General features: G+C 51.3%; 2 protein-coding genes across 3 annotated transcripts in view; both read right to left on the bottom strand.

Moving 5' to 3' along the window:
- Window positions 1–2,983: 2,983 nt before the first annotated feature.
- On the bottom strand, window positions 2,984–5,974 carry NRN1L (neuritin 1 like). Of its 2 annotated transcripts, none has more exons than XM_030956246.1 (3): window positions 5,875–5,974; window positions 3,475–3,637; window positions 2,984–3,394 (listed from the first exon to the last, which is right to left on the bottom strand). In XM_030956246.1, the coding sequence occupies exons 1-3, from the start codon at window positions 5,930–5,932 to the stop codon at window positions 3,109–3,111; spliced, it is 507 nt and encodes a 168-aa protein (XP_030812106.1). In that variant the 5' UTR covers window positions 5,933–5,974; the 3' UTR covers window positions 2,984–3,108. The 2 variants fall into 2 exon arrangements, with proteins under 2 accessions (XP_030812106.1, XP_030812107.1); XM_030956247.1 differs by lacking the exon at window positions 5,875–5,974 and adding an exon at window positions 3,888–3,894.
- Window positions 5,975–6,800: 826 nt separating this feature from the next.
- The window catches only part of EDC4 (enhancer of mRNA decapping 4), a 33,202-nt gene continuing 13,617 nt past the window's right edge, over window positions 6,801–26,385 (bottom strand). The window contains exons 13-29 of the mRNA XM_030956122.1: window positions 25,864–25,936; window positions 25,345–25,436; window positions 24,501–24,697; window positions 23,706–23,794; window positions 22,801–22,954; window positions 21,246–21,709; window positions 19,583–19,684; window positions 18,497–18,649; window positions 17,157–17,193; window positions 16,214–16,394; window positions 14,177–14,332; window positions 13,354–13,469; window positions 12,520–12,685; window positions 11,181–11,367; window positions 9,807–10,026; window positions 8,985–9,148; window positions 6,801–7,735 (exon numbers count right to left, since the gene is read on the bottom strand). Coding sequence (XP_030811982.1) covers window positions 7,543–7,735; window positions 8,985–9,148; window positions 9,807–10,026; window positions 11,181–11,367; window positions 12,520–12,685; window positions 13,354–13,469; window positions 14,177–14,332; window positions 16,214–16,394; window positions 17,157–17,193; window positions 18,497–18,649; window positions 19,583–19,684; window positions 21,246–21,709; window positions 22,801–22,954; window positions 23,706–23,794; window positions 24,501–24,697; window positions 25,345–25,436; window positions 25,864–25,936 — 2,744 coding nt within the window. The 3' untranslated portion in view covers window positions 6,801–7,542. The remainder of the gene's footprint in view (window positions 7,736–8,984; window positions 9,149–9,806; window positions 10,027–11,180; window positions 11,368–12,519; window positions 12,686–13,353; window positions 13,470–14,176; window positions 14,333–16,213; window positions 16,395–17,156; window positions 17,194–18,496; window positions 18,650–19,582; window positions 19,685–21,245; window positions 21,710–22,800; window positions 22,955–23,705; window positions 23,795–24,500; window positions 24,698–25,344; window positions 25,437–25,863; window positions 25,937–26,385) is intronic.

The raw sequence follows: 26,385 nt of genomic DNA, 5'->3' as shown, positions 1-26,385 counted from the left end.
AGCCACCTAGAATAGTGTCACCATCTGGTTCCAGCTGCCTGGGGACACAAGGGCCTCCCTGTCCCCTTCTGCGATTGCAAAAAGTGAATTCAAACATCAACTCAGCTGGATTCAGCTGGCCTTTATCCCTTTTTTTTTCTTTTTTTTATTAATTCAGGTTTGTCTCTTAGAGAAGAGAGAGGGAGATAATGTCTGCAGAGCATTTAATCTTCTGCCCAAAGAATAGCAGAGAGCAAATTAGGATCTACTCCAATTAATTTGCCTTGATGGGCAAAATCTGGAGAGCGGCCATATCTGGGAATTAAGAACAAAAGCAGGGAGTGTAAAGTAGGTCACCAGAGTTTCATAACCAGAACAAGGGGTTTCCACAGCACGGTGGGTGCTCCAAAGGCTCCCACTGCCGGGGTCCCCACTCTCATTCCCCACCATCCACTCCTTTCAGCCTGGACAGTTGCTTTAAGGTGTTGTCAGTGTGCAGGGAGCCAGCTGCTCCTGGGGACAGGGACAAAGATGTTGTCCCTTCCCACAGCAGGACACAGCTGCAGGACTGTCCCAAACACTTAGACCCAATGGGAAGGAAGCCACTGGCTCAATGTCCCAGTTTGGAGCACCAGAGAGCTTTCCTGGGGTCAGCATGCCCACCCTTGCTGTCACACTGCTGCCCTCGGCCCTGCAGGCACCTCCCCATAGGAGGACTGGGGTCACAGGTGGCACTGGGGTTTGGGCAGTGCCTTGCTGTGGACTCGCACGTGCAGTGTCACCAAGCAGTGGTGACACCCAGGTCCAGCATTTTCCAGCACATCCAAATCCCAGCCCTGGCTTCCCAGAGCCACCATGCCTTCAGGCTGTGTGGTGACACTGTGACACCTTTCAGCTGCAAGACACACAGGGAAGCACAGCCAAAGGTGTGAGCCACGTGTGGTGACAAGTACTGGTGCTCAGGACACGTGGTGACATAGCCAAGGGTCTGTGACATGTACGGTGACATTTTCCAGGACATGGGACCTTCTGCGGTGTGTCCTTCTGCACACAGGGTGAAACACCCGGTGGATGTGCGTGGATCTTCCCAGGCTTTGATTCCGGCTGGATTGAAGCAGCATTTTGTTGTCTGCAAGTGTCACCATGGTGGTGGCAGCCTGTCACAGCACCACGTCCCCGGCCACCTCCCCCTGCCCTCCGATCCCACCGCTCGGAGGTGCCGGCGGGCGCTGCGCGGTGCGTGGCCGGCGCCCGGCTGGCGTTTATCCTCTTAGCCCCTGCCGGGATCCGCCACTAATTCACCCTTAAACACAGGATTGTCAGGAACGGGGAAGGAAAGAATCGGCGGATTATCCCCCCGGCGCTGGCGTTAAACACGGGGAGCGGCAGCTGCTGCGTGAGGAGAGCTGGGGTGGTGTCTTGCCCCGTGTCCCATGGGGCGCCGGCCCCGGGATCAGCATCTTCCCCCAGCAAGGGCTGCCGGGAGCCCAGATGTTTTGTGCCCCCCCAGCCAGCTCCAGGCTGGTTAGTGAGATAAATAACGGGAAATAAACACAGAGCCCCCCACAGAGCTGAGGGATCGGCAGGAACCACTCAGCCCCATGGGATGAGCCAGCAGTCCTGTTAGTGTTTCCTGGACCCAGAGCCTGGCAGAGGACTGGGACAGCCAGGGGGACATCCCAGAGGTGACCAGTCACCTGTTTAAGTTACGAGACCTCTCAGGAAGAGGTTTTATGATGAAACAAGCAATATTTTTCCCTGGCTTGATGAGGACAGTGATTACTGAGCTCCTCGCTCACACGCTGAAAGCTTTCAGCCACAGGACAGCGTGGCAAAAGCTTCCCCAGACCAAAACTATGTGCCCAGCTGCTGGAATGTTTTTGGGACAGCCTTGAAGTCATGGAAATCACAGAAACAGCAGCAACTTGCTACCCACAGCACACAGGAGCTCCTGGCTCCTGCTCTCTGCTGAGCCTGGAGCGATGCTCAGAGTGGTGGCACTTGTGGTGTCGGCCAGAGGATTTTGTTGCCTTTCCCAAGTGGGATGGTTTCCCACATGCCAGCCAGATTTACCCACCAGATTACCACAGCCAGATTTACCCAGCACTGCTGCTGGGGTCTGGGGCCACACCAGCAAGGAGCCCCTGACCTGTGCCACAGCTGGGGTGGCCCATTTGCAATTCCAGTGGCCCTTCAGGCGATGCATGGGGAGTGAAGGCTGTGCCTGGGAGAGTGAGGGGGATGCCTCACCAGCCCAGGCCTAGGGGAGCTGGTTTGCACTCTGGGCTTTAGCATCTGGGAGAAATATGCTAACTTTTCAGCATAAAAGTGACAGGGATGGGAATTAGAGCATCTTCCACTGATAGATACAAGTTTAGCCAACTTAAACACCCACAAATCATCTTGGTTTAACTTCGACAAGTTCCCTGTGAACCTGGATGAGATTTCCAGTTCCCTAGCTTTTTTTTCCTCCATCATCTTGGTATAAAAAACAACAAAAAAACCCCTCTCTTCCCTGCAAACCATATTTTCTTCATGACCATGAATACAGCAAGACCAAAATAAAAGTGGTAGAAAACAGAAAATGTCACTGGAGTTGCCCATCAGAGGACAAGCTGTTGGCTGCCAAAAAGACAAATCTGCACCCTGTGTTTCCCTAAGGCTCCCTTTAAAAGGAATAAAACATCTGACCCACCTCTAAAGGGAATATCTGCTAAACCCAGCCCTGAGAAGCAGCAGCCAGGGAGCACCAGGGCAGTGGGAATCGCCCCCTCCTGGGGCTGTCCATGGTCCCACAGACCCCCTGGCATGGCCATGGGCAATACACTGGAGGAATGGAGTCGCAGACCCTCCCACTGACCCTTCCTGGGGACTGGTTCAGGGATCACCTCCTCTCCAGTCCCCTGAGCAAACACGGAGCTTGGGAGGGGCTCAAGGGGCATCCCATGGCAGAGAGACAGGAGAAATGTAAAAGTGTCTTTTAATATAAATATAAATCCATCTGAAGTGCTGCAGGAGAGGACCGTGCCCCGCGAGGGATGCCCGGGAGGGAGGTGGGCGCAGCGGGGACCGGCCAGCAACCGGGGGAACGGAGCCGGCATCACCTGGGCACCCCGAGGGCGAGCCGGGCTACAGCCGGGGCAGCAGCAGCAGCGGCAGGGCCAGCAGGGCCAGCAGGGCCAGCGGGTGAGGCTGCGGGGCGGCGGCCGAGCCCCGCAGCGTGGCCTGGTTGGTCTCAGAGGCCGGCGAGCTCTGGGCGCTGGCCAGGCGGCCCCGGGCGCTGCACAGCTCCTGCAGGTTCCCCTGGAACTGGATCTTGCGGGACTCCTGGCGCAGCGACTCCCAGACGGTGGCCGCTTCCACGGGGCACCGCGACAGCACCTCGCTGGCGCAGGTGTGGAAATCATCCCAGGACCTGGGGAGGAGGGCGGGGATCGGGGCGATGCTGGTGGCGGGTGACCCCACCGTCCCAGCGGCTCCCACACGGACACTCACTTGCAGATGGCGTCCAGCTCCTGCGCCTCGTCGCCGCCCTCCTCCTGCTGCTGCTGCCGGACGCTCTGGGCCATGCTCTCCCCCAGGCTCAGGAGGCATTCGGCGAAGCCCTTGTAGATGGTATCGCACTGTCCCGCCATGCTGACGGGCTCCTGGCTCGCGGCTGCGGGGCACAGAGAGGAGACACCGAGCTGAGCCCCGCCGAGCCCCGACAGCCCCCGCCTGCCCGGCTCAGGGCAGCGTGGTGTGACCGTGTCACCGGCTGAGGGTGACACCGGGCTCTGAAATGTGCCGAGAGGCTTCCACATGCCCCCGGACCGCGGCATCCCCTCCCTGGGCACTGTAGTGACCCTTCGCTCCCGGCCCGGGGGCCCGACGCGATGTGACGGCCCCGCAGCGATGCTGCCATTCACCTCGGGCCTCCCCGGCTCTCCCCAGAGCCATCTGTCCCGGCCTTTATCCCCTGACAGCAAAGATTAATTTGTGACTACAACAGAAAAAAACAAAGCAACGGCTCAGCAAGCTGGAGTCCCTGCTCTGGCTGCAGTGGGAAAGAGAGGGAAAGGGGAAAACAAAAGGTAAAGGGGAAAGAGAAGGGGAAAGTGGGAAAGAGAAAGAGGAAGGGGAAGGGGAAGGGAAGAAGAAAGGTGGGAAGGGGAAGGGTGAAGAGAAAGAGGGAAGGGGAAAGGTGAACAGGAAAGGGGAGAGGATAAAGAGAAAAGGGAAAGGGAAAACAGGGAGGGGAAGTGGGGGAGGAAAGAGGAAGTAAAAGTACAAAAGGAAAAGGCACAAGTGCAAGTCTGGCCGCTCCATTCTGAGAAGCCCCTGCTCTGCTCCACAAACCATTCCCCACTGGCACTGGCCATACCCTGGTGCTGGACGTGGGACAGTGGATGACAGGGGGTGTTCATGAGGATTGCCAGTGCATCCACGACCAGTGGGAAGCTCAAAAGGAGCTGGTGTGTGACTGGGTCACAGAGAAAACCTGCATGGTCCTCAGCTCTGCCCCAGAGGTCCTGAAGGCCAGAAGATGTGGGGTCCCTGTGCCAATTCACAGGAGTTAAGAGTTTTGGAAGTGACAAGGGTGTGCACCAGGGAGGTTTCTAATTGAGGAGAGCCCTGCATGAGACCCCTGTGGAAAGGTGACCCCAGAAACAGCTGAAAGTTTCCTGGTGACTGCTGAGGCAGCCAGGATGTCTCCAGGAAGCCGTGTGCCTTGCTGCTGGCATCCCATGCCTGCACTCCTGGAACAGGCTCCTGAGCAAAGTGGCTGTGGTTGAGACTAACACCAGGGTGAGCCTGACATGATCACAGGGCATTTTAGGTGTTTGCAATGAGAACCCCCTGAGCACAGCACCGAGGAAAGCCTCGGACCGATGCCAGACACGTGGGTCACAAACATTGCAGGTATCAGTAGAGAAACGTGGGATCCACTGCTCCTCTTTTCACCCAGTCAGGCACAAACCTGCCTCCCACCAGCCCAAGGACCCAGCAGCTGGCAGAGCCAGATGAAGCTTCCCTTCAGCCTGTCCCTGCTGCAGGCTGAGGTTTCACCTTCCGGGCTCCTCTAAGGTCTGGAACAAGCCCTCTCCTCTGCTCAGCTCCCTCGGTACGAGGCTGAACAGGGTGAGCAAAGGAGAAAGCAAGAGGGCAAATCACCTCCGCTGCTCCGCTGCAAAACCATGGGGAAAAACCTGCCCCCGGCTCCGTCAGGGAGAAAGCCCAAGGGAAAAGCACGGGGGAAGTTTCCCAGGGCGCTGCAGAGCATCCCGAGCTCCCCAGCGAGTGCAGCCATCCTGCTCCTGGGGACGGGTCGGAGTCTCCCACCCTCTAAGCCTAAAAACCAGCAGGGGTTTGGTGGTCCCTGTCCTTCATTGTCCGTGCAGCCGGACCAGGTTAATCCCAGGCTCCGCATCTCTCCTCAGAGCAGGGATGTCACCGGGTATCGCTGTGCTCCGCATCCTCCCTCGGCGCTCGGAGGAGCGGGAGTGTGGAGGGGACACGCTGGTGCCAGTGAGGCACAGGACCTGCCGGGTGACAGTCCCCAGCGATCAGGATGCCCTCCGGCCCCGCTGAACGAGGGCAGCAGGCAAAGCCAGCGGGTGCTGGGGTGAGCACACAGGGCTGGAGAGCCAGAGCTCGGGAGCCGTCCCCGCCTGAGCAGAGACACCCCGGACAGCGCCGTGAAGCCGCATTCCTCCTCGCCAGGATCTCAGGACACGGGACAAGAGCGGATGGATCGCTGAGCCGAGAGGCAACCGGGCACCCCGCTCCCCGCAGCTACAGAGGGTGCGGGACGCGGCCGCGGTCCCGCTCCCACCCGCCCGCCCCCAGCCCCGGCGGGGAGAGCCCGGGGTGTCGGTCCCGCAGCCCGGCCCGGAGCGGTCCCGCGGCACTCACCGAGGTGCAGGAGCAGCGGGCACACGACGCCCAGCAGCCGCCAGCAGCCGCCGCCCATGGTGCGGACCCCGCGCCGCCGCCGCCGAGTGCTCCGCGCCCGCCGCCGCCGGCAGCCCCGGCCCCGCCGCCCGCCCCCGGCCCGCCGGCACCGCCCCGGCCCGGCCCCCGGCACGCCCTGCCGGCCCCGCCGAGGGGCGGAGAGCCCCCGGGGCTGGACCCCGGCCCCTGCGCTTCACGGGATCACAGAATGGTTGGGTTGGACGGGTCCAACCCGGCGGGGACACCTTCCAGCCCTGTGCAACCTGATCTTGCGAACTTCCAGGGATGGGGCATCCGCAGCTACTCCGGGCAACCTGCGGCCCACTGCCCTCACAGGGAAGAAATTTTTCCTAATATCCAATCTAATCCTGCCCTCCGTCAGTGTGAAGCCATTCACCCTTGCCCTGTCACCCTATGCCCTTGTCCAAAGCCCTTCTCCAGTTCTATTGGAGCTCCTGTATGTATTGGGAAGGTGCTGTAAGGTCGTCCCAGAGCCTTCTCTTCTCCAGGAAGGAGGAGCAGCCAGAGACATTTTTGCTGTGAAAAGGGGAATTAATGTCCCTTTCCCACAGCCAGCAGCCCACCATCACCTCCTGCCTCTCCCAGGAAGCAGCGACCACTATGCCCTGCTGGACTCACACAGGAAACCATGAGGAGAGACTCAGGAAAAATTCTGGAAAGAGAGAGGTGACAGTGGCCCATCATCTCAGGCTCCAGCCTGGAGATAGCTTGATATCCTAAAAGACCCTTCAGTCTTCCCTCCACCACACAACAGAAGAAGGTCTCCACATCTTTTTTCTCAAAAAGTTTTTTATTGAATTGTTCTCAATGTTATTTCCAAAAAAAAAAAAACCAAAAAAGAAAAAAAAAAGAACAACAAAACCCCCCAAAACTTCAAAATTTAGATAAAAAGAAAAACCTCAGTGTAAAATCAAAACTAATGTCTGAAACATGGACATGCTCCAATGCACAACAGAACCGTGGCCCCCAGGGCTCCTGCAGTTTGCTGCTGCCTCAGCACCCTGACCCAGAGCCCCTCCCCGTGGCACTCCAGAGGTATCAGCCCTGCCCAAACCTGCCTCACTGCGCCAGGTGGGCCGGGCACTCCCCTGTGGATCTGGAATTAACGAACCGCAGAGTAACTAACTAATTAATGAATTCTATCTAACCCCTCTCGCTCAGCTGACCTCCTCCCTGTGCCTGCAGCCTGCCAGGGAGGAGGAGTTTGAGCCCTTCCCTAAGGTGTGGGTACAGGTTTCTGGCCAGCAAGGAGCAGCCCCTGGGCTCAGCGCACGCCTCGCTGCTCCCGCGCTGATCCAAACTTTTAAAGGGGCAAGGAATCCATCGGCTTCTGCTGCACGAGACTTGGACTGCCAGCCAGCCTTGGGGACGGATGGGCAGGTGAAGAAGAGATTTAACTCTCAAAAAAGAGGCTATTTAGGAAAAATAAGCCAAGTGAATGTTCAGTGACTATTTGGAACTATACACAGATGGTGTTCGCCTTAGAGACATCACACACGCGTTGATGATTTCCTGGCAAGAGCTCTTGACACCAGCCAGGCGTCGTTAGTAACTACAGATCTGCTGGGTGGGCTCTGGTGGAGCAGCCCACCAGGCAGGCAGCTCCTCCTAGGTCATGCCAGGGGTGACCAGGCCCTGCAGCATGATCATGAGGCGACGCGCAGGCTTGCTCAGAGGGTTGTGGGGTTCCACCTGGAGGAACTGGAAGAGCTTCTGCCGCACCTGGTTCATGACTGACCCCATGTGGTCGCGGGTGATGGGGTCGCTTTGGTCAAGGTGCATCACTGCATCCTCCAAGTAGCTGAAGGACAGAGAGCAAGGTTAGGACCAAACCCAGAATACAACCCCAATCCCATTCAGGTCACGTTAGCGCTCACTGAAGATGCAGTTTTGTTCTCCACTCCACCCAAACTCTGCAGTGTGTTCAGTTGTCACGAAATAAATGTTCCTGACTCACAGTAGCGTCTACCTATCCCTTCCTAAACATGTGAGGTCAGCCTACAGCTCCCAGCCTGCCCACCTGCCCCACAGCCTGGCTGCTGGAACCAAGGCAGAGGCAGCAGGCAGTGAGAACTCCCCACCGTGCTGGAGGTGACTCTCAGTAGATATTTTCTTAAATAACTTTAAACAGAATTCGTCACTTATAAGTAAGTAAAACCCCTCAGCAGTGAGGCTCAGTTTGTGTAGGGTTACAATAAAACCCATCCAGGAAGGGGTGGGATAAGATCAAAACTTTTACCAACAAGACACTGAAGTTCAGATGAGCCATCAGCTTTTAAACCATAGCCTGAGTAAGGCAATATGGTCACTGCAGGTTTTCAAAAACAATCCAGTTTAAACTTTACAGCAGCAGCTTTAACCCCAATTACCAGCCTATAACTTGAATCTCTTTTCAGTTTTTCTAGCTTGCTCATCCTTACTGAGTTAAAAACTCAATTTAAGTAATTTTTCCATACCAGCCATAGTCAAAACCTGTAGGTACCTTAACAATTTAGCTTTTAAGGGCAGATAGCAGGGTTTTGACTCAGACACTAAAAATGTTCATGGCAAGTATCAGTACAGTCACTGTTTTGTCACAGAAGCTTTGCTTGGAACATCTACCAGAAATTATACCAGTAGCTCCTGCTGCAGCCTCCCACTGAGCTTTTCTGACAGTCACGACAAGAAACTGCTGACACAAAGTCCAGTGATGGGTTAAGAGTTGAGGACAGAGCAAACTTGTCCAGGGAACATGGCACTATCCCTCCTTTTGCCTCCACAAGGAAATCATTCCTTGGGGAATGGGAATTGCTGCACAGGCTGCAAATATTTACAGGCTACAATTCCAGAGGTACCAGCACCTCCTGCTGGGTTCTCCTTCCACTACTACCTCAGGGCAGCAAAGCTTTCTGTGGTAATGCTGACCTATTTACCTGAGTTACACCGGCTTTAAACATGCCAGTAACGGGCTACAGCAGCTCCAACTTCTGTCCAAGTTCTACCTTCCACTTCTAGACACTGAATTTAAAGCCAGGGCTAAGAACAGGACCCAGTTCTCTGGTCATACTCACTTCAACTTCAGTTCTGTACGAGTGCCCAGATCTGAGGAGAGCTGCTGAATGAGGGAGAGCAGCACAGGCTGGGACAGTGGGCATGGATGCTGTCCAAATACTTGCTGAGTATCCACAGTCTCACAGACATAGAGAACCAGGTTGAGATCAGCTGCTGTTAGAGCCTGCAAGAAAGACACAGCTAGAAATGCATAGGAATCAACAGGCAGGTGAGTGACACAGGACAGCTCTGGGATGCTCAGTGGCTCAACAGCCTCCTCTGGGAGCAAAAATCTCTGCACCTCTGCTGTACAGGCCAGCAAGGCCATCTTTAGGCTCTTGCTCTATGCTCTGAGGACACCTGTGTCTGTTTTAAGTTGAAAAAAGCACAACCACACAGAGGGGAGCAGGTTACTGTCAGCAGCATGGAGTAGGGCCAGCAGTGCTATCATTCCCAGAAGAGTTTGCCTGCAGCAGCTCAAAGGGATCTGCCTGCATGTTCAAAGTCAAAGGCAAGGTCAGGCCACAGCTGGTGGATCTGCCTGGAGAGGCTTATGAAGCTGTGTGTGCCACGTGTCAGTGCCAATGGCAGAACACACTGGAGCACTGACACTGTCCTGACAGGGCATGGGCAGGGATGAAGGAACTCAACAGCTACCAAATCATGGAACCTGCATGGCTCTGGCTCCACCTGCATAAGAACAACTGCACCCCTCAAGCACCCCTCTGGCACAGGTCTTTTCCGTCAACAGCTGTTGTGACATTATGTGCCCACCTCAAGGAGCCCTTTTTTCCTTCTCAGTTCCCAACACGTAGTGGATGACTACCAGGAAAACTGGGTACCTGCTGGAAAGCTTGGTTGAGGTGTCCCTGCTGGAGCAGCTGAAGGATGTGAGTCTGCTGGGACTGGAAATCCATGTGAGTAGAGGGGATGGGTGTCCCGGCTGCCGAGCGCATTGCCTGGACAATGCTGGAGGTGACAGCTGCCTGCTGCTCCTTCATAGCCAGGCTCACTTCTCCTTTAATGACTCTCTGCACCTGGGCCAAAATAGACTCCTGCATGCTGAAAAAAAACCAAAACAGAACCCATGGGCACCTCTGAGAATGAAGAGCCCAGGGATAACACTGCACAAAGCTTATACCAGTGAGAAAACACAGGCTGGTTTGCTTTTCATAGTGGGGCTCCCTAAGGGTTCATACAAACAGATCTGAGGCACAGGCAGCTCCGTGGCCAACACCACAACGTCCCAGGGTGCACTTGGAAGATGCTGTGATTCTGTGCAGGAAAGTGACATTTCAGGGAACTAAGTCTCTCATCAAACAGTGTTTTAAATCTTTAATGTCTCTGGCTTACAAGCAAGGTGAATAAGCTGTGGGGTTATCCCTAAATGGGGCCAGCTTCCTACAGGAGATCTGTCAGATGCAGCTCCTTGTGTGCAGATGACACCTTTAGAATGAGAACACACTTATGCTGTGCCTGTGACTTCTCCACACAAGAGGATTTCACAGTGCAGACTCTGCTGCTCTGTGTGACACCTCTTCCCTCAAGGGCTGGATTCTCCCCTCTTACAAAGGGTACAAAGCATCAAACCTGCTCTACCACAGGCAGAAAAGCAGGGCTTCCTTGGGAACAAGCACAGCCCATGCAACAAGACCAGGATTTAGTCTGGAGGCCTTGCTGGCAACTCTGGCCTGCACTGAAGACCCCAGTGTGTTCTGACATATGTTCTAGTGGCTTAAAACAGGCAGGGCTGTTCTGCCCCACAGGTGACCACCAGCCCATCCCAATGCCTGGCAATCTGCCACTGCCTCACGGTGTGAATGTGCTGGAGGCACTGCTGGGATCCCATCCTGAAAGCAGGAGGGCAAAGCACAAACTGCTGCAGAGCAGCTGTGGGGAGAGAGAGTAGCCTGTAGAAACTGTATGCCTGAGGACACTGAGTAAAGACAAGACTCCTCTGAAATAATCTTCAGGAAGTGCTCGGATTTGAGTCTGCTTAGTGGTGCCTTAGATCCTTCTGTTCTCCACTGTGCACATGGGACCTGGAGAAAAGCAGGCCCTGAGCTTCCCAACAGAGCTGGGAAACCTTCTGTGGGCAACAGCCACCAGCCCACTTGCTTTGCCATAGTGCAGGGCCAACAAGCAGCCCTCCAGCACTCCTGGCTTGCTGTACATCTCAGTGACACCTCTTTCCCCACGGCCAGCTGCCAACTCACTTGCCCACGATGAGGTGGAGCTGGTGCTGCAGCTCGGCGTGGACGCCGGCGGCGATGCTGGAGGCCAGCTGCTCCGTGCTGCTCTGCAGGGCGCTGATCAGCTGCCGCAGCTGCCCCAGCAGCGGCTCCCGCACCTCCTGCTCCCGCACCTTCTTGTTCTTCAAGTGAGCCTCCAGCTGCTGGATATCTGCAACAAGCACACAGGGAGAGGTTTGTGCCACTTGCACCTGTGGAGATGATCAGGGCAGAAATCCAGCTGGCGGACTCTGACTCCAACTGCTCCAACTGCTGAGCCCACGTATGAGCACAGGACAGAGGAGAAGCACAAGCCTTGTTTGGGCTGTATTATATTAAACCCATCTTCCAATCTTCCCATCACACAACACAGCCGCAAACCCACCAGCTCTCCTAAAACAGACTTCTGCAGGCACTCCTTGTTCAGGGGACATAAAGGCAGGAGTGAGGGTGTTTTATTTCATATATAGTGGAAATTGTGATCTGCATTAGTTCAATGCTCATGAAGAAAGAAGGGAAACATTTCTGACAAGAAAGAAATCATGTCTCCAAAGATTTAAAATCTGTATTTTAAAATACCTTAGGAACTGGCCAGATCAAAAGGGAGAAGAATGTAAGCTCTTGTATTTGTGGGAGACTTGTGTGGAAGGGGAAGGGTGCAAAATAAAGAGCAGCTGGAGACACCCTGCAGATCTATGGCCAACAGAAGTCACTGTGCTAGCACTGGCCACATTCAGGCCCTCAAAAACCATCTTGCAGAGTAATACCTGTCCAGCCTCCCCAAAGGCCAAGGATCTGCATCCCAAGCCTGAGAACAGGAATAATCTTCTGCAGTGCATCAGTGTATAGATTTTCTTACTCAAGGGTATGCTCTATTTCAGCCTATGTCTACCCTGTTCAGCCACTATTTAACCTCTGGTCACCCTGGTACTCTTCTCTAAACCTTCTCCAACCCATTATCCCTCTGAGAGGAGGGCCTAGCTGCAGGACTGCTACACTCTCCATTCATCATGTTCCTGACACCAGGATGGGCTAATCCTGCAGCTGGGCTTTTCCTACTCAGTAGATGAAGTCACAGATTCCCAGAACACAACTGAGTGTTTAGCTACGTGGGCTACAAAGACCAGAAGTGAATCTGTACTCTTATAGCACCACCCACAAAAACCTCCCCACTTTTGTTTCCCAAATATGAAACAGAACACATGGAAGGGCTAAGAGGTTAAACACTCACCAGTGAAACTCTGAAAGGCAAAAACATAAGGCCAATGTGTTGCCAGCCACTAATGCAAATAGTGCAGAGAAGAGTTGAATAAAACCTACTCACATTCCTGTGTGCCCTGCTTGAAGGTGTCATTGATTTGCTGGAACATGGACTGGCAGCTCTTCTCAAAGGCTGGCAGCACGACGCTCTGGAAGGCCTCCCTGTAGGCTGACTGGATGGGTCCCTGCAGAGTGTCAGCTGTGGCTCTCACAACACTGTCTGTAAGGTTCTTACAAGCACACAGAGAAGATTCCAGAAAATTAACTACAGTCTGCTCCAGGACTAAGGGTGTGAGCAAACACCAGGTCCCTGCCACACACCCACAGCAGGTAAGGACAGCCCAGTGTCCAAGGCTGTTCCCTTGGCTCTTCCCACTGGCCAGGCTGCACTGTGACTCCAGCAGGCACAACCTCTGCTTGCTCAGGGGCTGCCCAAACCCAGCACCACTTCTGCTCTAGAGCAAGGGAAGGGGGCACAGTCAGGCACAGCTCCTTTCCCTTCTCCTCCTTCCTTCCCAAAAAACCATAATTCCCTGCCAAAGTAAGTAAGCAGCTTGTGCCCCCTAAATAATGTAGATATGGAGAACAGAATGCAGCCAGTCAAATGTTTGCCACTTGACTGAGTTGGCCCTAAAAGTCACTGCTGTGGTGAGAATTTCTACTCTAGTAGAAAATTAACAACTTGGTAAATGAAAAAGGTGTTAATGAGGCAAAGTGGGCAGGGGAACATGCAAAGAGCTTGTCCTCCTAATGAGACCATGAAAAAGCTTTGACTACTGGCAGCTAAACTGGCATTACCTAGAGAGAGGTGAGGGGAAAAGGCCTAAGAAGTTGCTACCCAGGCAGGTGTGCTACCCAACTCAGTGTGCCCTGGAAAAGCTACTCTGGTACTCCTTACCTTTGATTTCACTAGCTTGGTAATATTCTCTTTCAGTGTCCCCTCCACAGCAGTGAGCTTGGTAGCAATAGTATTACTGAGCTGGCTGACAGTAGGGTCCATGCTCTTGGAAATGCCTAGGCATAACAAAAAAAGGACAAAAATGCAGCTTTAAGCCTAAAGTCACACTTCAAAGCCCAGAAAAGAAAATGGAATCAAATGATTCTTGGATATGACACAGCAAGGGACAATGATCACAAACTCTGCTTGGGGAACTAAGGTTGGACATGTGAAGAAATTCTTTGCTAGGAAGGTGGTACATCTCTGGAAGCCACCAGAAGTTGTGGAACCTACAGCCTTGAGTTTTTAAGAGTTAGTGTGACAAAGTCACAGCTGACCTGATCCAGAAGAGCAGGTAGCCCTGCCTTAGGCAGCTACTGGCTGCAGGCTTTCCCACCAGCAGTTTTTGGAACATTTCCTTACATGCATGGTGCCAGTGCATTGAGAAAGGGCAAAGACAACTTCAAGCTTGCTCCAGCCAAGTCTCAGCATTTCCAAATTCATCTTTCACCTTCCTCTACTGAGCAGACTCCAAAGGCTTTAGAGATTATTATGGGAGGTCAGACCACACTCTCTGGAAAGGCATTCCCTCTGGGAGCCTCACACTGCTTCTAAACCACAGCCCCTCTTCTCACATTACAGTGGGGCCCACAGCAGCCTGCTCTGCAGACCCACTGGTGCTCACACAACCCAACTCCTGCTTCATACAGCGCCAGCACTTCCCCAGTGTGCTTTTGATCCCAATGGAGCCACCTGTAGGGCTCCACCTCCCAGCCACACTCACACTGGGGCACTGTTTTCTTCATCTCCTCGCGGATGGTCCTCTCCAGGCGGTTACACACGGCCGTGGACAGCGACTGTGAGAGCTGCTGGGACAGCTGCTCCTGGAGCTGCCCATTGCGCTGCTGCCCTTCCAGCAGCACCCGCTCCAGCCTTCTCTCTGATGACATCTGGGGTCAAGGAGCACAACAACACATCTCCTGTCCACCCACAACACCCCTGTCCACAAAGATGGACGGTAGCCTCACCCCCAGAGGCTCAGTGAGAGCAAATGTGCAGCTCTGGTGAAAGAGTGGTCTCATAACATTAGTGCTGTGCTCGTGACACAGGGTGCTCTTAAACAATTGATCAAGGCAAGATAGGAAAGTCAGACAGCTCAAGTAATCTGGACAGTTCTGTTTCCTACATACTGTGGTTAACCTGGCTGCCCCATTAGCAGCTCAGTCCCAGCCAGCCACTCACTCACTCCTCTGCAGCAGGATGGGGGAGAGAGCTGGCAGGGTAAAAGTGAGCAAGCTCATGGGTTGAGGTAAAGACAGTTTAAGAGGTAAAGCAAATGCTGCACATACCAACCAAACAAAATAAGGAATTAATTTACTACATCCCATCAGCGAGCAGGTGTTCAGCCATTCCCAGGAAAGCAGGGCTCCCTCATGCCTAACAGTGGCTGGGGAGGACAAACACCATCAATCCAAGTGTCCCCTCTTCCTCCTCCTTTCCCCCAGCCTTTACTGCTGAGCACAATGTCACACAGTGTGGGGCACCCCATTGGTCACTGGGGGTCAGCTGTCCTGGCTCTGTCTCCTCCCAACTTTTGACCACCCCCAGCCTCTGCCTGGTAGAGCAGGATGAGAAACAGAGAAGGCCTTGACAGGGCTTAGAAAAAGCAACACCAGCAAAAACATCAGTGTGTTATCAGCATTGTTTTGGTCATAAATCCAAAACATAACACACATGAGCTGCTGTGAAGAAAATCAACTACATCTGAGTCAAAACCAGGACACCAGAAACCATCAAGTCTAATATCCATAAATATCAAGTTGGTAAAAATGTTTCTATAGGATGGAATTAGTGGACATAAGTGATACAGTGATGGGAGCAAATCCAGGCTTCAGGCTACTCACACCTCATGAAACAAGCAACCTCTCTGAAGGAGCCAACACACAAACACATCTTAAACAAACTACCACCTCAAACTCCAACAAAGCAAACAATGAAATGACAATTCAACTGCTGACAAAATTCAGTCCATGCATAAAGTTGTGGAGAAAGGAAAAATTATTCTAGTATTACAACAGAGCTCTAGACACTGAAATTCAGCAGAAAGGTATCTAAATTATCTGTGAATATCAGACTGATGGTCAAAAAAGGAAAATCTGAGACTAATTAATAGAGAAAGCTATTGTCATAGAAGTTAAGAGTGGTTTCAGACATGAGATAGGCTGGAGTTGCTCAGTTTGGGGAATATAACCAAACTCATCAGCAAATGTACACAGGAACCAATAATTCATAGTACAATACAAATAACTGGATACCAGGTTTGAAAGCAGCAAAAGAAAATACTTCTCAGGCAACACATAAGAGACCTGTAAACCAGCATATGAATAAATGTGGACAAACAAGATAATTCTATATCCAGCTATGCAGTATGGCAGCCAGATGCTGTTTCTGGTGCAAGCACTGACTTGCCTTAAGGAGGAAAGGAAGGAAAGGATCAGCCCATGATTACTCTTGTGCAACTGGCCACTGCCTGAGGTGGGATAATGTACCAAGTGCACCTCTGGTCTACACCAGCACTGCAGCACTTATGGCTTAATGGGTTACTAAGATTTAGTGGCACAGAGAAAGTGTCAGTTCTGCTCTATTTCTGAATTTCTTGCCCTGAGGAAGGGCCTGAGAAGAACTGAAATAGTGACACTGCAGCCAGGCAATTGTACTGCACCTCCGGTCCCACGCTCCCAAGATCCCTGACCTTCCTGAGCCTTCCTCACGACTCCAGTCTGCCCTGCAGCTTCCCCTCAACACCTGCAAACAAGAATACGCTCCTGCTCCTGCTGGGAGTCGATGACCCTCTCCATGTGGCCCATGAGGGAGCTCTGGATGGCATCGAGGTGATCCGTGAGCCTCTGCAGCAGCTCCATCTGCGTCTGCCGCAGCTCGGAGAGCTCCCGCTGTTGGCTCCTCAGGATGCACATCACCTCCTCCTGGAACTCTGCTGTCACCTGCATGTGGAGAGGTCAAGCATTCATTTCTAACAAGACTGGAGGTCAGCCCAGTTTCTGCTCAGTATTGAGTCAAGCCCTGTGCCTGGAAGTGAAGTGTAACCCACAACGCAGCAAACAGGACCAGTTTAATGCCCGTTCCCAAGAACTGCTGTGCCAAGGAATAACCTGATAAAACAAGGTTCCTTGCTTAGAATATCAACTGGTTAGATACAACACACCCTTCAAAACACATTTTATTCACTTTGGGCAGGGTACTGAGAGTGTTGATGCCTACAAATGTAAACAATGACCTCAAACACTCACAAAAGATCTGTGCAATCAGTACACTAAGGAGGCTTCTTTAGAGCACTTTTTCAGATCTTTCATTTATTTAAGAACACCAAACAACTGAACAAGTATAAATTTATATATGTTGTCTCTTCACTGCTTGTAATAGTTCAAGGAGTGTGAGGACTCACCCTTAAAGGGAAGGAACAAGGAGACACAAACATCAAGGCCAATCCCCCTGTGACCCTTTCTTTGACAGGAACAGCTTACCCTGCTGCAGGCAGAGGCAAGTATGAGAAAGAAATCATCAGTCTGGAGAGCATGGAGCTCCTTCTCTGCTGCATGTCAGCACTGAGCAATTCCAAGCCCAAATGCAGCCCCCTCTCAACCTGCTAGGGTATGACCCATGATACTTCAAGGAACTGGGATGAACTTTCTCTCAGGTTTTCCCTAGTAAGATATGAAGCATCATGAAGAGCAGCTCTGACTCACCTGGTTGTTAGATGATCTTGGTGACTGGTTCATGTCCCTGGAAATAAACAGAGAAAGAGTAGTAACCCAGTTATGTCAATTAACTCCTCTTATTATCCAAGTCTTCTGCCAAAACAGATCACAGGTTTTATGGCTGCTTTAGATCTTACACTCCAGCTCATAACTCCAGCTTGCCTTGTATAACATGGAGAATGATGGGAAGGTGATGAAATCACAGTCCTTACAGCACTATTACACTTTCATTTGCACTGTTCACAGACCCTGAAACTCCTTACAGACTGGTCCCTTTGCAGGGAAGAGACCTGAACCAAGTGTTAATGAGGACTATTACAAAGTGCACTCCACAATGCTTTTTCAGTTTTGTCCAAATTCGAAGCCAGGGAAGACCCAAACAAAAAACAAGTATTCATTTGTTAAAATCTAGAATGAATGAGCACAAATCATTTAGTGTGATTCCAGCTCTCAAGGTGAAGAAACTAGAGATACACTTCAGCTCATACAGCAGAATAAAGAAAACCCCTGAACTGATCCACTAATATTGCATGTCTCCATCAAAGTCACAGATCAGTGAAGAAAAGTAAACACTTTTAGTTCCCAGACAGTATCCACTCAGCAACTTCAAAAGAACTGAGACAGAAAAAGTGAAACTCATTTCAGAGACCAAGAGCTTCCAGGTGTCACCGTGCAGGACCACAGCCAGAATTAAATGCCATAGCCCCTCTTTGTTGTGATCTGCACAGCCAGAGATCCAAATCATGGAGCTATGGGAACACAAGAAGAGGAGAGAGCCCTGTGCAGAAGCTCTGCTGCTCTCCTCACACTGATGTAGACAGATTGATCTAACATGCCATGGGCAGACCTTTCCAGTCACCAATTTTCACTTACAGGATATTGATACAGGCATGTTTAGAAACACACAGAAGCAGCAAGGAGATAACAAATGACAGATATTGCTGAACAAGGGCACTGTGCTGCTGTTCAGAAGCCAATTAAAAAGGGAGGCCATTGTGACACTCACAGTTCCAATGAAGCCTTTACTGAAACCAGTGAAAGGGCCCAGTGTCCCCTCACAACGTGTAATTTACCTCCCATACATTCTTCTCAAGCCCAGGCTGTATTTTGGATTTTGAGTCCCAGCTGGAGACAGTGCAGAACTATTCCCACACCCGAGTGCCAGTCAGTGTCTGAGTGACCAGCAATGCCTTCTGTGGGGTTCCTGCCCTTTGCAAAGGGTGAGGGCTGGGAGCACTTGGCTGCTGCCTCAGACCACAAGGGCTGCAGGAGGCTGTGCCCTGCCCAGCTGGTGCTGAGCCTGCTGTGCCCTGGCCAGCCCAGCATACCCATCATCCTTCTTGCCCTTCCTCTTCAGCTTTGGGGAGGCCCGGGGGGATGCCTTGACTTTCCAGTCCTTCACAGGCAGCCTCTGTGCTGATGCCTTGGCACCAAATCCACCTGACGTGGAAGCCAAGCTTGCAACTTCATCATCGTGGTCACTGTGAAGGAATAGCAAGGGAGAGGACATCACTCACTCACCACACTGGACTGGGATGGATTCACACAGCTCTTCATCCACACATGGCCAGAGTCAGCTACAGACACCCCCACCCAACCTTTCACAGTCACCTCAGAGCTCAGAACAGGCTGCTCTGCTTTGATCCAGGTCTGCTCAGGCTGAGCTCCAGTGCTGTGCAGCAAGGCTGGGGGTCCCTGCATTAGGGACAGCAGGGCCCAGCAGCTGTAAAGCTGTAGGGAGGTGCTGTGTAAAGCACATCCCTACATCCTGTATGAATGTGCTTTACACAGCACCTCCCTACAGCTTTACAGACAGCAAGCACTGGACACAGAACACATTGTGAGAACAGAGGAGGATCAGGTGAGCCTAAGACATCTGTGATCCTCAGTACCTTGGAGACTTTCCCCTGCTGAGCAGCCTCCAATACAGGCTGCAGGTTTCAGTCTGAATTTATGTGTGGATTGTGGACAGCCCTCAGCTGTCAAACAGGGCTGAGCTTGTGAGGCACACAGAATGTGCCCACAGAACTTCAGGGGCACTTATAAGGGAGGAAAGATAGCAGAAGCAAGAAACTCCTGAGGTACCCTTGCTACCTTATAAAAGGCAGAATATTTGGAAACTGATCTCTTAAAAGGTTTTTCCTGGTAATTAAACCAAGCTTGGTCCATGCTTTTAGAAGCAGCACAATCAAATCTTTCCCTACAGAGAATAAACTGGAGAGGGCCCAGAGGCCAATCTTGAGATGAGCTGAAGTCACTGGAACATGAGGGAAGCTGGGTTGCAAACCCCATTACGTCAGGAGACAAAGCAGGGACATTCACCCCACACGTGAAGGCTGGCTGGGGACAGAGGCACAAATGCAGCCTGAGCTGAGTCCATGCAGGGTGAGAGAGGGGGCTGAGCACTCTGGTACCTTTGCTCTGCACTGGCATCCTGGCTGTCATGCTGCAGAAGGTGGTAGCTGTGTCGATGGTAGGAAGAACTCTTGTGCTTTTCTTCAACCTCATCCCTTGGGCTAGAGAGGGGAAAAAAGAAAATACCATCATGAAAGTCTCTTTCAGCTTGGATAGCCACTCTCTCCATGTCTCATGAGAGATCCTGATAGGAAGTCTGTAACAAAAATCAACCCCACACTCATCCCACAGATCCAGGAAGAGGCAGTGTTGTGTAGAAGCACTAAGCACTTGAACTTGTTCATGTGCTTTTCTGGGGCCTCAAAAGGGGAGAAGCAGCTCAGCCATGCTTGAAGTAGTAACCTTGCAACAATCTCCCAACAGACATCCATACAAGACAGGTACTCAAACCTGGCAGCACACCATACTGCCATGAATAGCATCACCTTAAGTTTGTTTTTCCTCATTTACTACTGATCACTGAAGCAAAAATCATCAGTGCTTCTTTGTTCCTTAAAGTGTCTGAGGAAGTGTGTGAATTTGATGGGTCAGCTCTAACAGGGCTGTAACAGTGGATCCAGTCTGAGTATCACAATGATTTTGAGAGCAAACTGCACATGCCTCTGGGCTGTCAATTAGATCTGCCTGAATGCAGCTTGCAGGAAGGACTTTACACAGAAGTGAGCACTGGTGAAATCTCTCACAGTCAGAGATAGCTGATCTGGTATTCTGATATAAGACATCCAGAAGAATTCAAAGACAGAATGGGATTGAGGGGAGTTGCAAACTCCTACAAAAGTATTTTCTCAAGTCCATATTATGAGTAAAAGAAAAAATATTGTGTAGAAATACAGTCTTAATGACCTCCCAGAGGCATCAGATGGGACTGTTTCCTGAAACAACATCCTCAGCTGTGGAGGCACAAGGTGAGGCATTTCTCTGCAACTCTGATGAGTGAACAGTCCAGGATTACCTGAGGGACACTGACCCTCTCAGCCTTCCAGTCTGCTGAAAATGAAGGTGTTTGCAGGCTCACATGGTGCTTGTAGCCCCAGCCTAAGTGGAATCTGGAGATGCCAGATGCCTCTTGCTGCTCTCATCCTACTCCAGGCCGGGGCACTAATTCTGTGATGAAACCCAGCCCTGGTCCAGCATAACAGATTGCTCCATCTAAGCAGCCTAAGTGATGCTGCATCATCCTTCATTCCTGCTCCATTGCCATTTATTTTCTGACTGCTGAAGTACTTTATGTATTTGTAACACTAGCTGCATAGAGCCAGTCCTAAAAGAGAGACATACAAGCAAACCTGTCAGTTATTTTGTCAATTGATTCAACAAAAGCCTGCATCACTTGGGGCAGAATGTAGCTTGTACTGGTTTGATTTCCAGAGCACACAAAAAAAATCTCAAGTCTCCATGTGAACATGAAGGCCAACAAAGAAGACTTTTCACCTTCTTAACAGAGATCATTTATGCTGCAAAGGGTATCAGAGAGCAGAAGTGGTTAGAGGTGGCCTAGGAAGTTCAGGACACAGCACACAGGAAGGCTGACTCATCAGATCCTTCAAGGGAAAGAGGGATGGAGAATTGCTCCGGATTAATCACAGCATAAGAGCTTTCCACCAAGCTGCCAACTTGGCAATGCAAACAAATTGCCCCGTGCCAGACAAACCCAAGGATTACCTGTCTGCCATGCTGTTCCTGGTTTCCCGGGTTATGTCAGGAGCCGCCGGCCACGGCTGACTCACAACACTGTCAGAAGATGCATTTTCCTGAGTTAAAGCAGTCTCCAGTAATGATGGAGCATTCAGTCTGTCCACCTCCACTGGAGGCATGTCCAAAGAGTGGTGGCTGTGCTCGGAGTTGTGGCGGTTCCTGGGAGACAGCAGGTGCAGGGCAGAGGCAGCTGAGGCCATGCTGTCTGCGTGGTGCCCGGGCTCCAGCCCCTCCCCGGGCAGCGCGGGCGCCGCCGCCGCGAAGCTGCGCTGCAGGGTCTCGGAAGCAATCTCTGGGATATCCTGGGACATGGCTGTGGAAGCAGAGGAAATGACATCTGGGGAGCGCTCACGGGTGGGAGAAGCCTGGGGCACCACCAAGGGCTCCACTTCCTGCAGTTCCAGTGCTAGAGAGGAGTTTCCTGGTGCCACCTACAAACAGAAATGAAACAAGAGGCTTTAGGATAATGTGGAGACACTCCAAGAACTAACTGCCTCTGGAAACAGCCTGCTGTATCCTTTCCTCATGTGATTCCTTGGCTCCCACTCCTCCATCAGATGGAAAATGGTCCCAGCACTTGTAGTGGACTTTGAGCTGGGCTAACAACACACTTAAGCCAATGCTAGTTTGAACTCCCTTTCAAAAGAAAATGTAACACTACATCTACCCCCCTGCTCTGCTCCAGACTCCCTCCTCTTTGAAGGAGAACATTAATTTTAACATTGAACATCTCCTGGACTGAAAACTTGTTTCAAGCTTTGGTCATGATCTGTTCTACACTACACCTGGAAATTAAAATTTAGGGATAGGAAATCGTGATTTCACACTCAATAGACCAACAAGCAGGAATAAGCCTTTCCAGGTAGCACTGTCGCTTAACACAAAGGCTGACCAGTTCCAGCCACTGGGATGGTGACAGCACAAGCTAGAGCTGTCTCTCCATTGCTGTATCTCTATTTCAGAGACACACTGTTCTATATATGGACAAATTCCACCAACATGGCTGAGTAAACTGGACTGCACATCTGTGCCAGCAGCTGTGTTTTCCAAAGGGCACACACTATCCCTGTTAACATCCAAATAAGTGTAATTTCATAGAATCCTAGAAAGGTTTGCATTGGAAAGGACCTTAAAGCTCATCTCGTTCCAACCCCACTGCCGTGGGCAGGGACACCTTCCACTAGACCAGGTTACTCAAAGCCCCATCTAATCTGGCCTTGGACACTTCCAGGGATGGGGAATCCACAATTTTCCTGGGAAGTCTATGCCAGTCCCTTACCACCCCCTGGAAAAAGAATTTCCTCCTAACATCTAACACAAGCCTCCCCTCTTCTGGTTTAAAATCATTCTCCCATGCCCCATCCCTGTCTCCCCAAGCAAAAAGTCACTCTTTAAAGCACTAAAAGGGCACTCTGCTCCTCAGCGCCTTTTGTTCTCCAGGCTGAGCAATTTCAGCTTGTGGAGGCCCATACAGAGGTTCCTTGGCCCATGAGAAGGAAGGGAGCAGCATTTGGGGCCTTACTGGAACAGGTGCCTTTGGTGTAAGCTTGTCAGGGAGGCCTGGGATAAGAACAGAGTGACTCCTGGGACTGGTCTGGAGACTGCTGCTGCTGCTGCTCAGTGTGAGGCTGGTGTCCAGCTGCATCTTGGGGCTCACAGTCAAGTCTTCTGAAGCTCTGCAGAAACAGACACCAGCAAATCAAGAAGCCCAAAGAAAGGATTGATCTGTATCAAACACTCAAGGTGAGGAGATGGGGTACGAAGATCAGTGGAGGAGCCCTTGCTCTTTCCACCATGGTCAGCTACTCCCTGTCAATGAGCACCTGCATCTTCTAGTCCCCACAGAGCCCAGAGAGATACCAGGTGGAAACAACAAAAAAAGAAAAACAAGAGGCATTGCAATCTTTTAGAATTTGAAGGGTCAGTGAGAGAAGAGACCAATTGCATCTCCAGTGGACACGGTACAGAGTACAGGGAGAAACACAACACTATGAGATAGGTCTCTCTCCTATTCCCAACTCCCAGAAGGGAAGTTCTCCCCTGTTATGCAGCCCAATCCACTGTCACACTGTAAGATTTTCCTACCAGTCCTAATTCTCTCCCTGTCCTTGGTGGCTGCAGAGTTCTCTTACCTGTAAACAACGGCCCTTTGGGAAAAGCATGGAGAGCAACAAAACTGAGCTGCACAAACAGAATCCCTATGAGGCACACATAAAACACTCTTGTTGGCCTCTACATGACAACAGACACGTTCCAAGCTGCAACAGGGATGCAAACAGCTGCCTATACAGGGATGTTGGGACTCAGGCCAGTTTCTAACTCTGGTTACAATCTCCTCTCCTGCAAGACATGCTACAGCTCTGTGCTATCCCAAAGGCCTGTGCCAGTTCAGTTGCAGATGCATTATTTAACTCATGTGCTACTCACCTGGGCAGAGAGGCATCCGTGACAGAAGTGCTGCTCATGGCTGTGACTGCGGTCAGGGAACTGACACTGCTGCCTGGAGAGACAGCGATCTGCAAGGAAGCACAGCAGTCAGGATGGCACAGAGGGCAACAACACAACTCAGCCTGAGGAAGAAAGACTCCTAGAGAGTCTTTGGTGAAGAGGGAATAGAAAACATCCCCACAGGTTGGGTTGTTCTGCTAAGGTGCTCAGGTGCTGGTCAAAGGCAAATCTGAAAACATTCTCATCATATGGCTGTTTTTACTGGGGAGCTGCTGTCCCCAAAGTGACCTCACCAGTGCAGAGGCAAAGGGCTTATGGTACTCCAGAGGGGTCTCACAAGTCTGAACAGTCCCATCTACCTATCTGATCATTTCAGATCTGCATTCCCACAGGACCCCATCAGACAGGATGTGCAGAGGTGGCATCTTTTCTTCCATTACAGTTATATCATATCCCCATACACATGTGTAAACCAGTAAGAGCAGTCTCCCAGCTCAGATAGAGTTATTTAGCAAACCCATATTTCTACAAAGCATACCTACATCAGTGGTTTTGCAGTTAAACACAGCCCTTACAACACAAGCTTAGGCCAGTTTAGCATTTCAGATGTGCCAAGAGGTCTCTGCTCAGTCTGGCTACATGCAGACTTTCCTGTGTGCTCTGCATTCAGCTAGCAGAGCTTATCACAGTCATTACAGCTGGAAAGGGTGTCCAAAAGTACCAAAATCCACCCTCGTCCCTTGCATCACCATAACAGTGCTGCTCTCTGATTACCTGTTGAAGAGAAGTACTTGGTGTCATGAATGCATCTGGAGTCATCAGCTTGGGTTTGGCATCACTGGAGAGGGAGAGGAAGTCTGCTGGCACGGGCAGGTCCGCGATGCGCCGCAGGTCCGGCTGGGAGCCATGCACAGACTCCTTCTCAGAGCCCAGCCCCTCCGTGCCCAGATCAGCCATGTGGTCTGGAAAGGCTTCAAGGGAGAGGTACAAATCAGTCTGGAACTTCCCTCTAAAACTAAAGCTCTAGTTCCACGAAGTATAAACTTATGCCATTGTGTGCCATGCTTGATTCCAAAAAGAACATGCAAAACCCCCGCAAGATCCCAGTCAAAGCTTAGAGCAAAGCAAATCCTGTGTTACGCTTTCTCTTTGTATGCCAGACTGGATTTTATCAGGCTTTGATAATAAAATGTCCAAGCTTCCTTTCTTCCCTAAAAGCAAGGCCAGTTGAACTGCCACATCCCAGAATGGTGAATGAGCTGAAAGAGCTCATCACAAACAGTCCAGCCCCCTCTACTCCCACAGCTCTGCTGTCACTCTGATCTCTTCCACCTGACAAGAGACAAACTCCAAGTTTCTTTCACAAGTGTCAAATCACCCAGGAAGGTGAACTCAAGCATGCACAAAGCATTAGCACTCCTGGTGTAACACATCCCAAACTCCATACTCACAACCAGGGTCTAACCAGCTTCCTGCTCCACTGCTACTCTCTATTCAGAACCCTTTATGCAATGACACCACTGCAGTACAACAAGATACCCAAAACCCTCCTGCTCTCCCCACCAATAACCTTTAGAGGCTCAGCAACACTGAAGACCAATTTAACACACATGCTCACCAAATTCTTCATGAGAGCCATGGGCAGGCATGGAAGCACTTGTGTCAGGGCTATGAAGAGGCTGGAATCTGATCTGCACATCCTGTAGGGCCCTAGAAAGAAACAAGCATCTCTGATCAGCTTAAGAACCACCAGGAGAAGACTTAAGGCATCATTAAGGCTCAGAAGATTTCTCTTCACTGAACTAATTCCCTTGGAAAATGCTTCAGTGTTTTCTGCCTGTCACAGAAGCAACAGAAGCTGATCCTCACTCAGCCGTGTCACCCAGTTCTGCCACCCAGGGTATCTGAGATGCTTCCCAGCACTTGTGTGTGAGCACAACTCTGAAATCACTCATAGCCATGGAAATACAAGCTTGTCACACCATTCAGGGCTACCTCCTGTAAGGCCATACACACCACAGCCAGAAATTTCTGTGGGGCCAAGTAGCTTTTGTTATGAGCAAAAGAATTGAACTTAAATTTCTACAGGTCAGTGCAGGATTAGGACAAACACGGACAGCTGCACACAAATACTCACTTGGTGTGAACACAGAAGAGTTTTATCAGCACACCTGCTGCTGATTCAACAGCCCCAGAGCCCTGAGCACCTTCTGGAAGGGAAACAGAGGTAAAATATGAAGTTGCATGGAAACTACACACAAAGTACTACAAAAGCATCACAGCAGGATGAACTGACAGCAAATAACCAGCATTATACAGATTCTCTTTATCAATGATCTGGATGAGGGGATCAAGAGCACCCTCAGTAAATTTCCAGACAACTCCACAGAATCACAGAATATTCTGAGCTGGAAGGGACCCATGATGATCGTTGGCCCTGCACAGAACACCCCAAGAATCACTGCATGTGCCTCAAAGAACTGTCCAAATGCTTCTTGAACTCAGACAGGCTCAGCGCTATAATCACTGCCCCAGGGCACCTGCTCCTGTGCCCAACTAGCCTCTGGATGAAAAACTTTTGCCTGATATCCAGCAAAAACCTCCACTGACTCAGCTTTATGCCATTTCCTTGAGTCCTGACACTGGTCATGAGACTGAA

This window comes from Camarhynchus parvulus, chromosome 11 (genome assembly GCF_901933205.1).
Source record: "Camarhynchus parvulus chromosome 11, STF_HiC, whole genome shotgun sequence".
Classification (NCBI taxonomy): domain Eukaryota; kingdom Metazoa; phylum Chordata; class Aves; order Passeriformes; family Thraupidae; genus Camarhynchus; species Camarhynchus parvulus.
This window is presented reverse-complemented; position numbering and strand designations above follow the sequence as displayed.

Bases quoted from the DNA above. Each gene is read 5' to 3' on its own strand.
- NRN1L (XM_030956246.1), bottom strand. From the start codon at position 5,932: ATGGGCGGCGGCTGCTGGCGGCTGCTGGGCGTCGTGTGCCCGCTGCTC. The intron at 3,638-5,874 runs GTGAGTGCCGCG...TGTGCCCCGCAG, and splicing joins CCCGCTGCTCCTGCACCTCG to CCGCGAGCCAGGAGCCCGTC. The intron at 3,395-3,474 runs GTGAGTGTCCGT...CCTCCTCCCCAG, and splicing joins GAGCTGGACGCCATCTGCAA to GTCCTGGGATGATTTCCACA.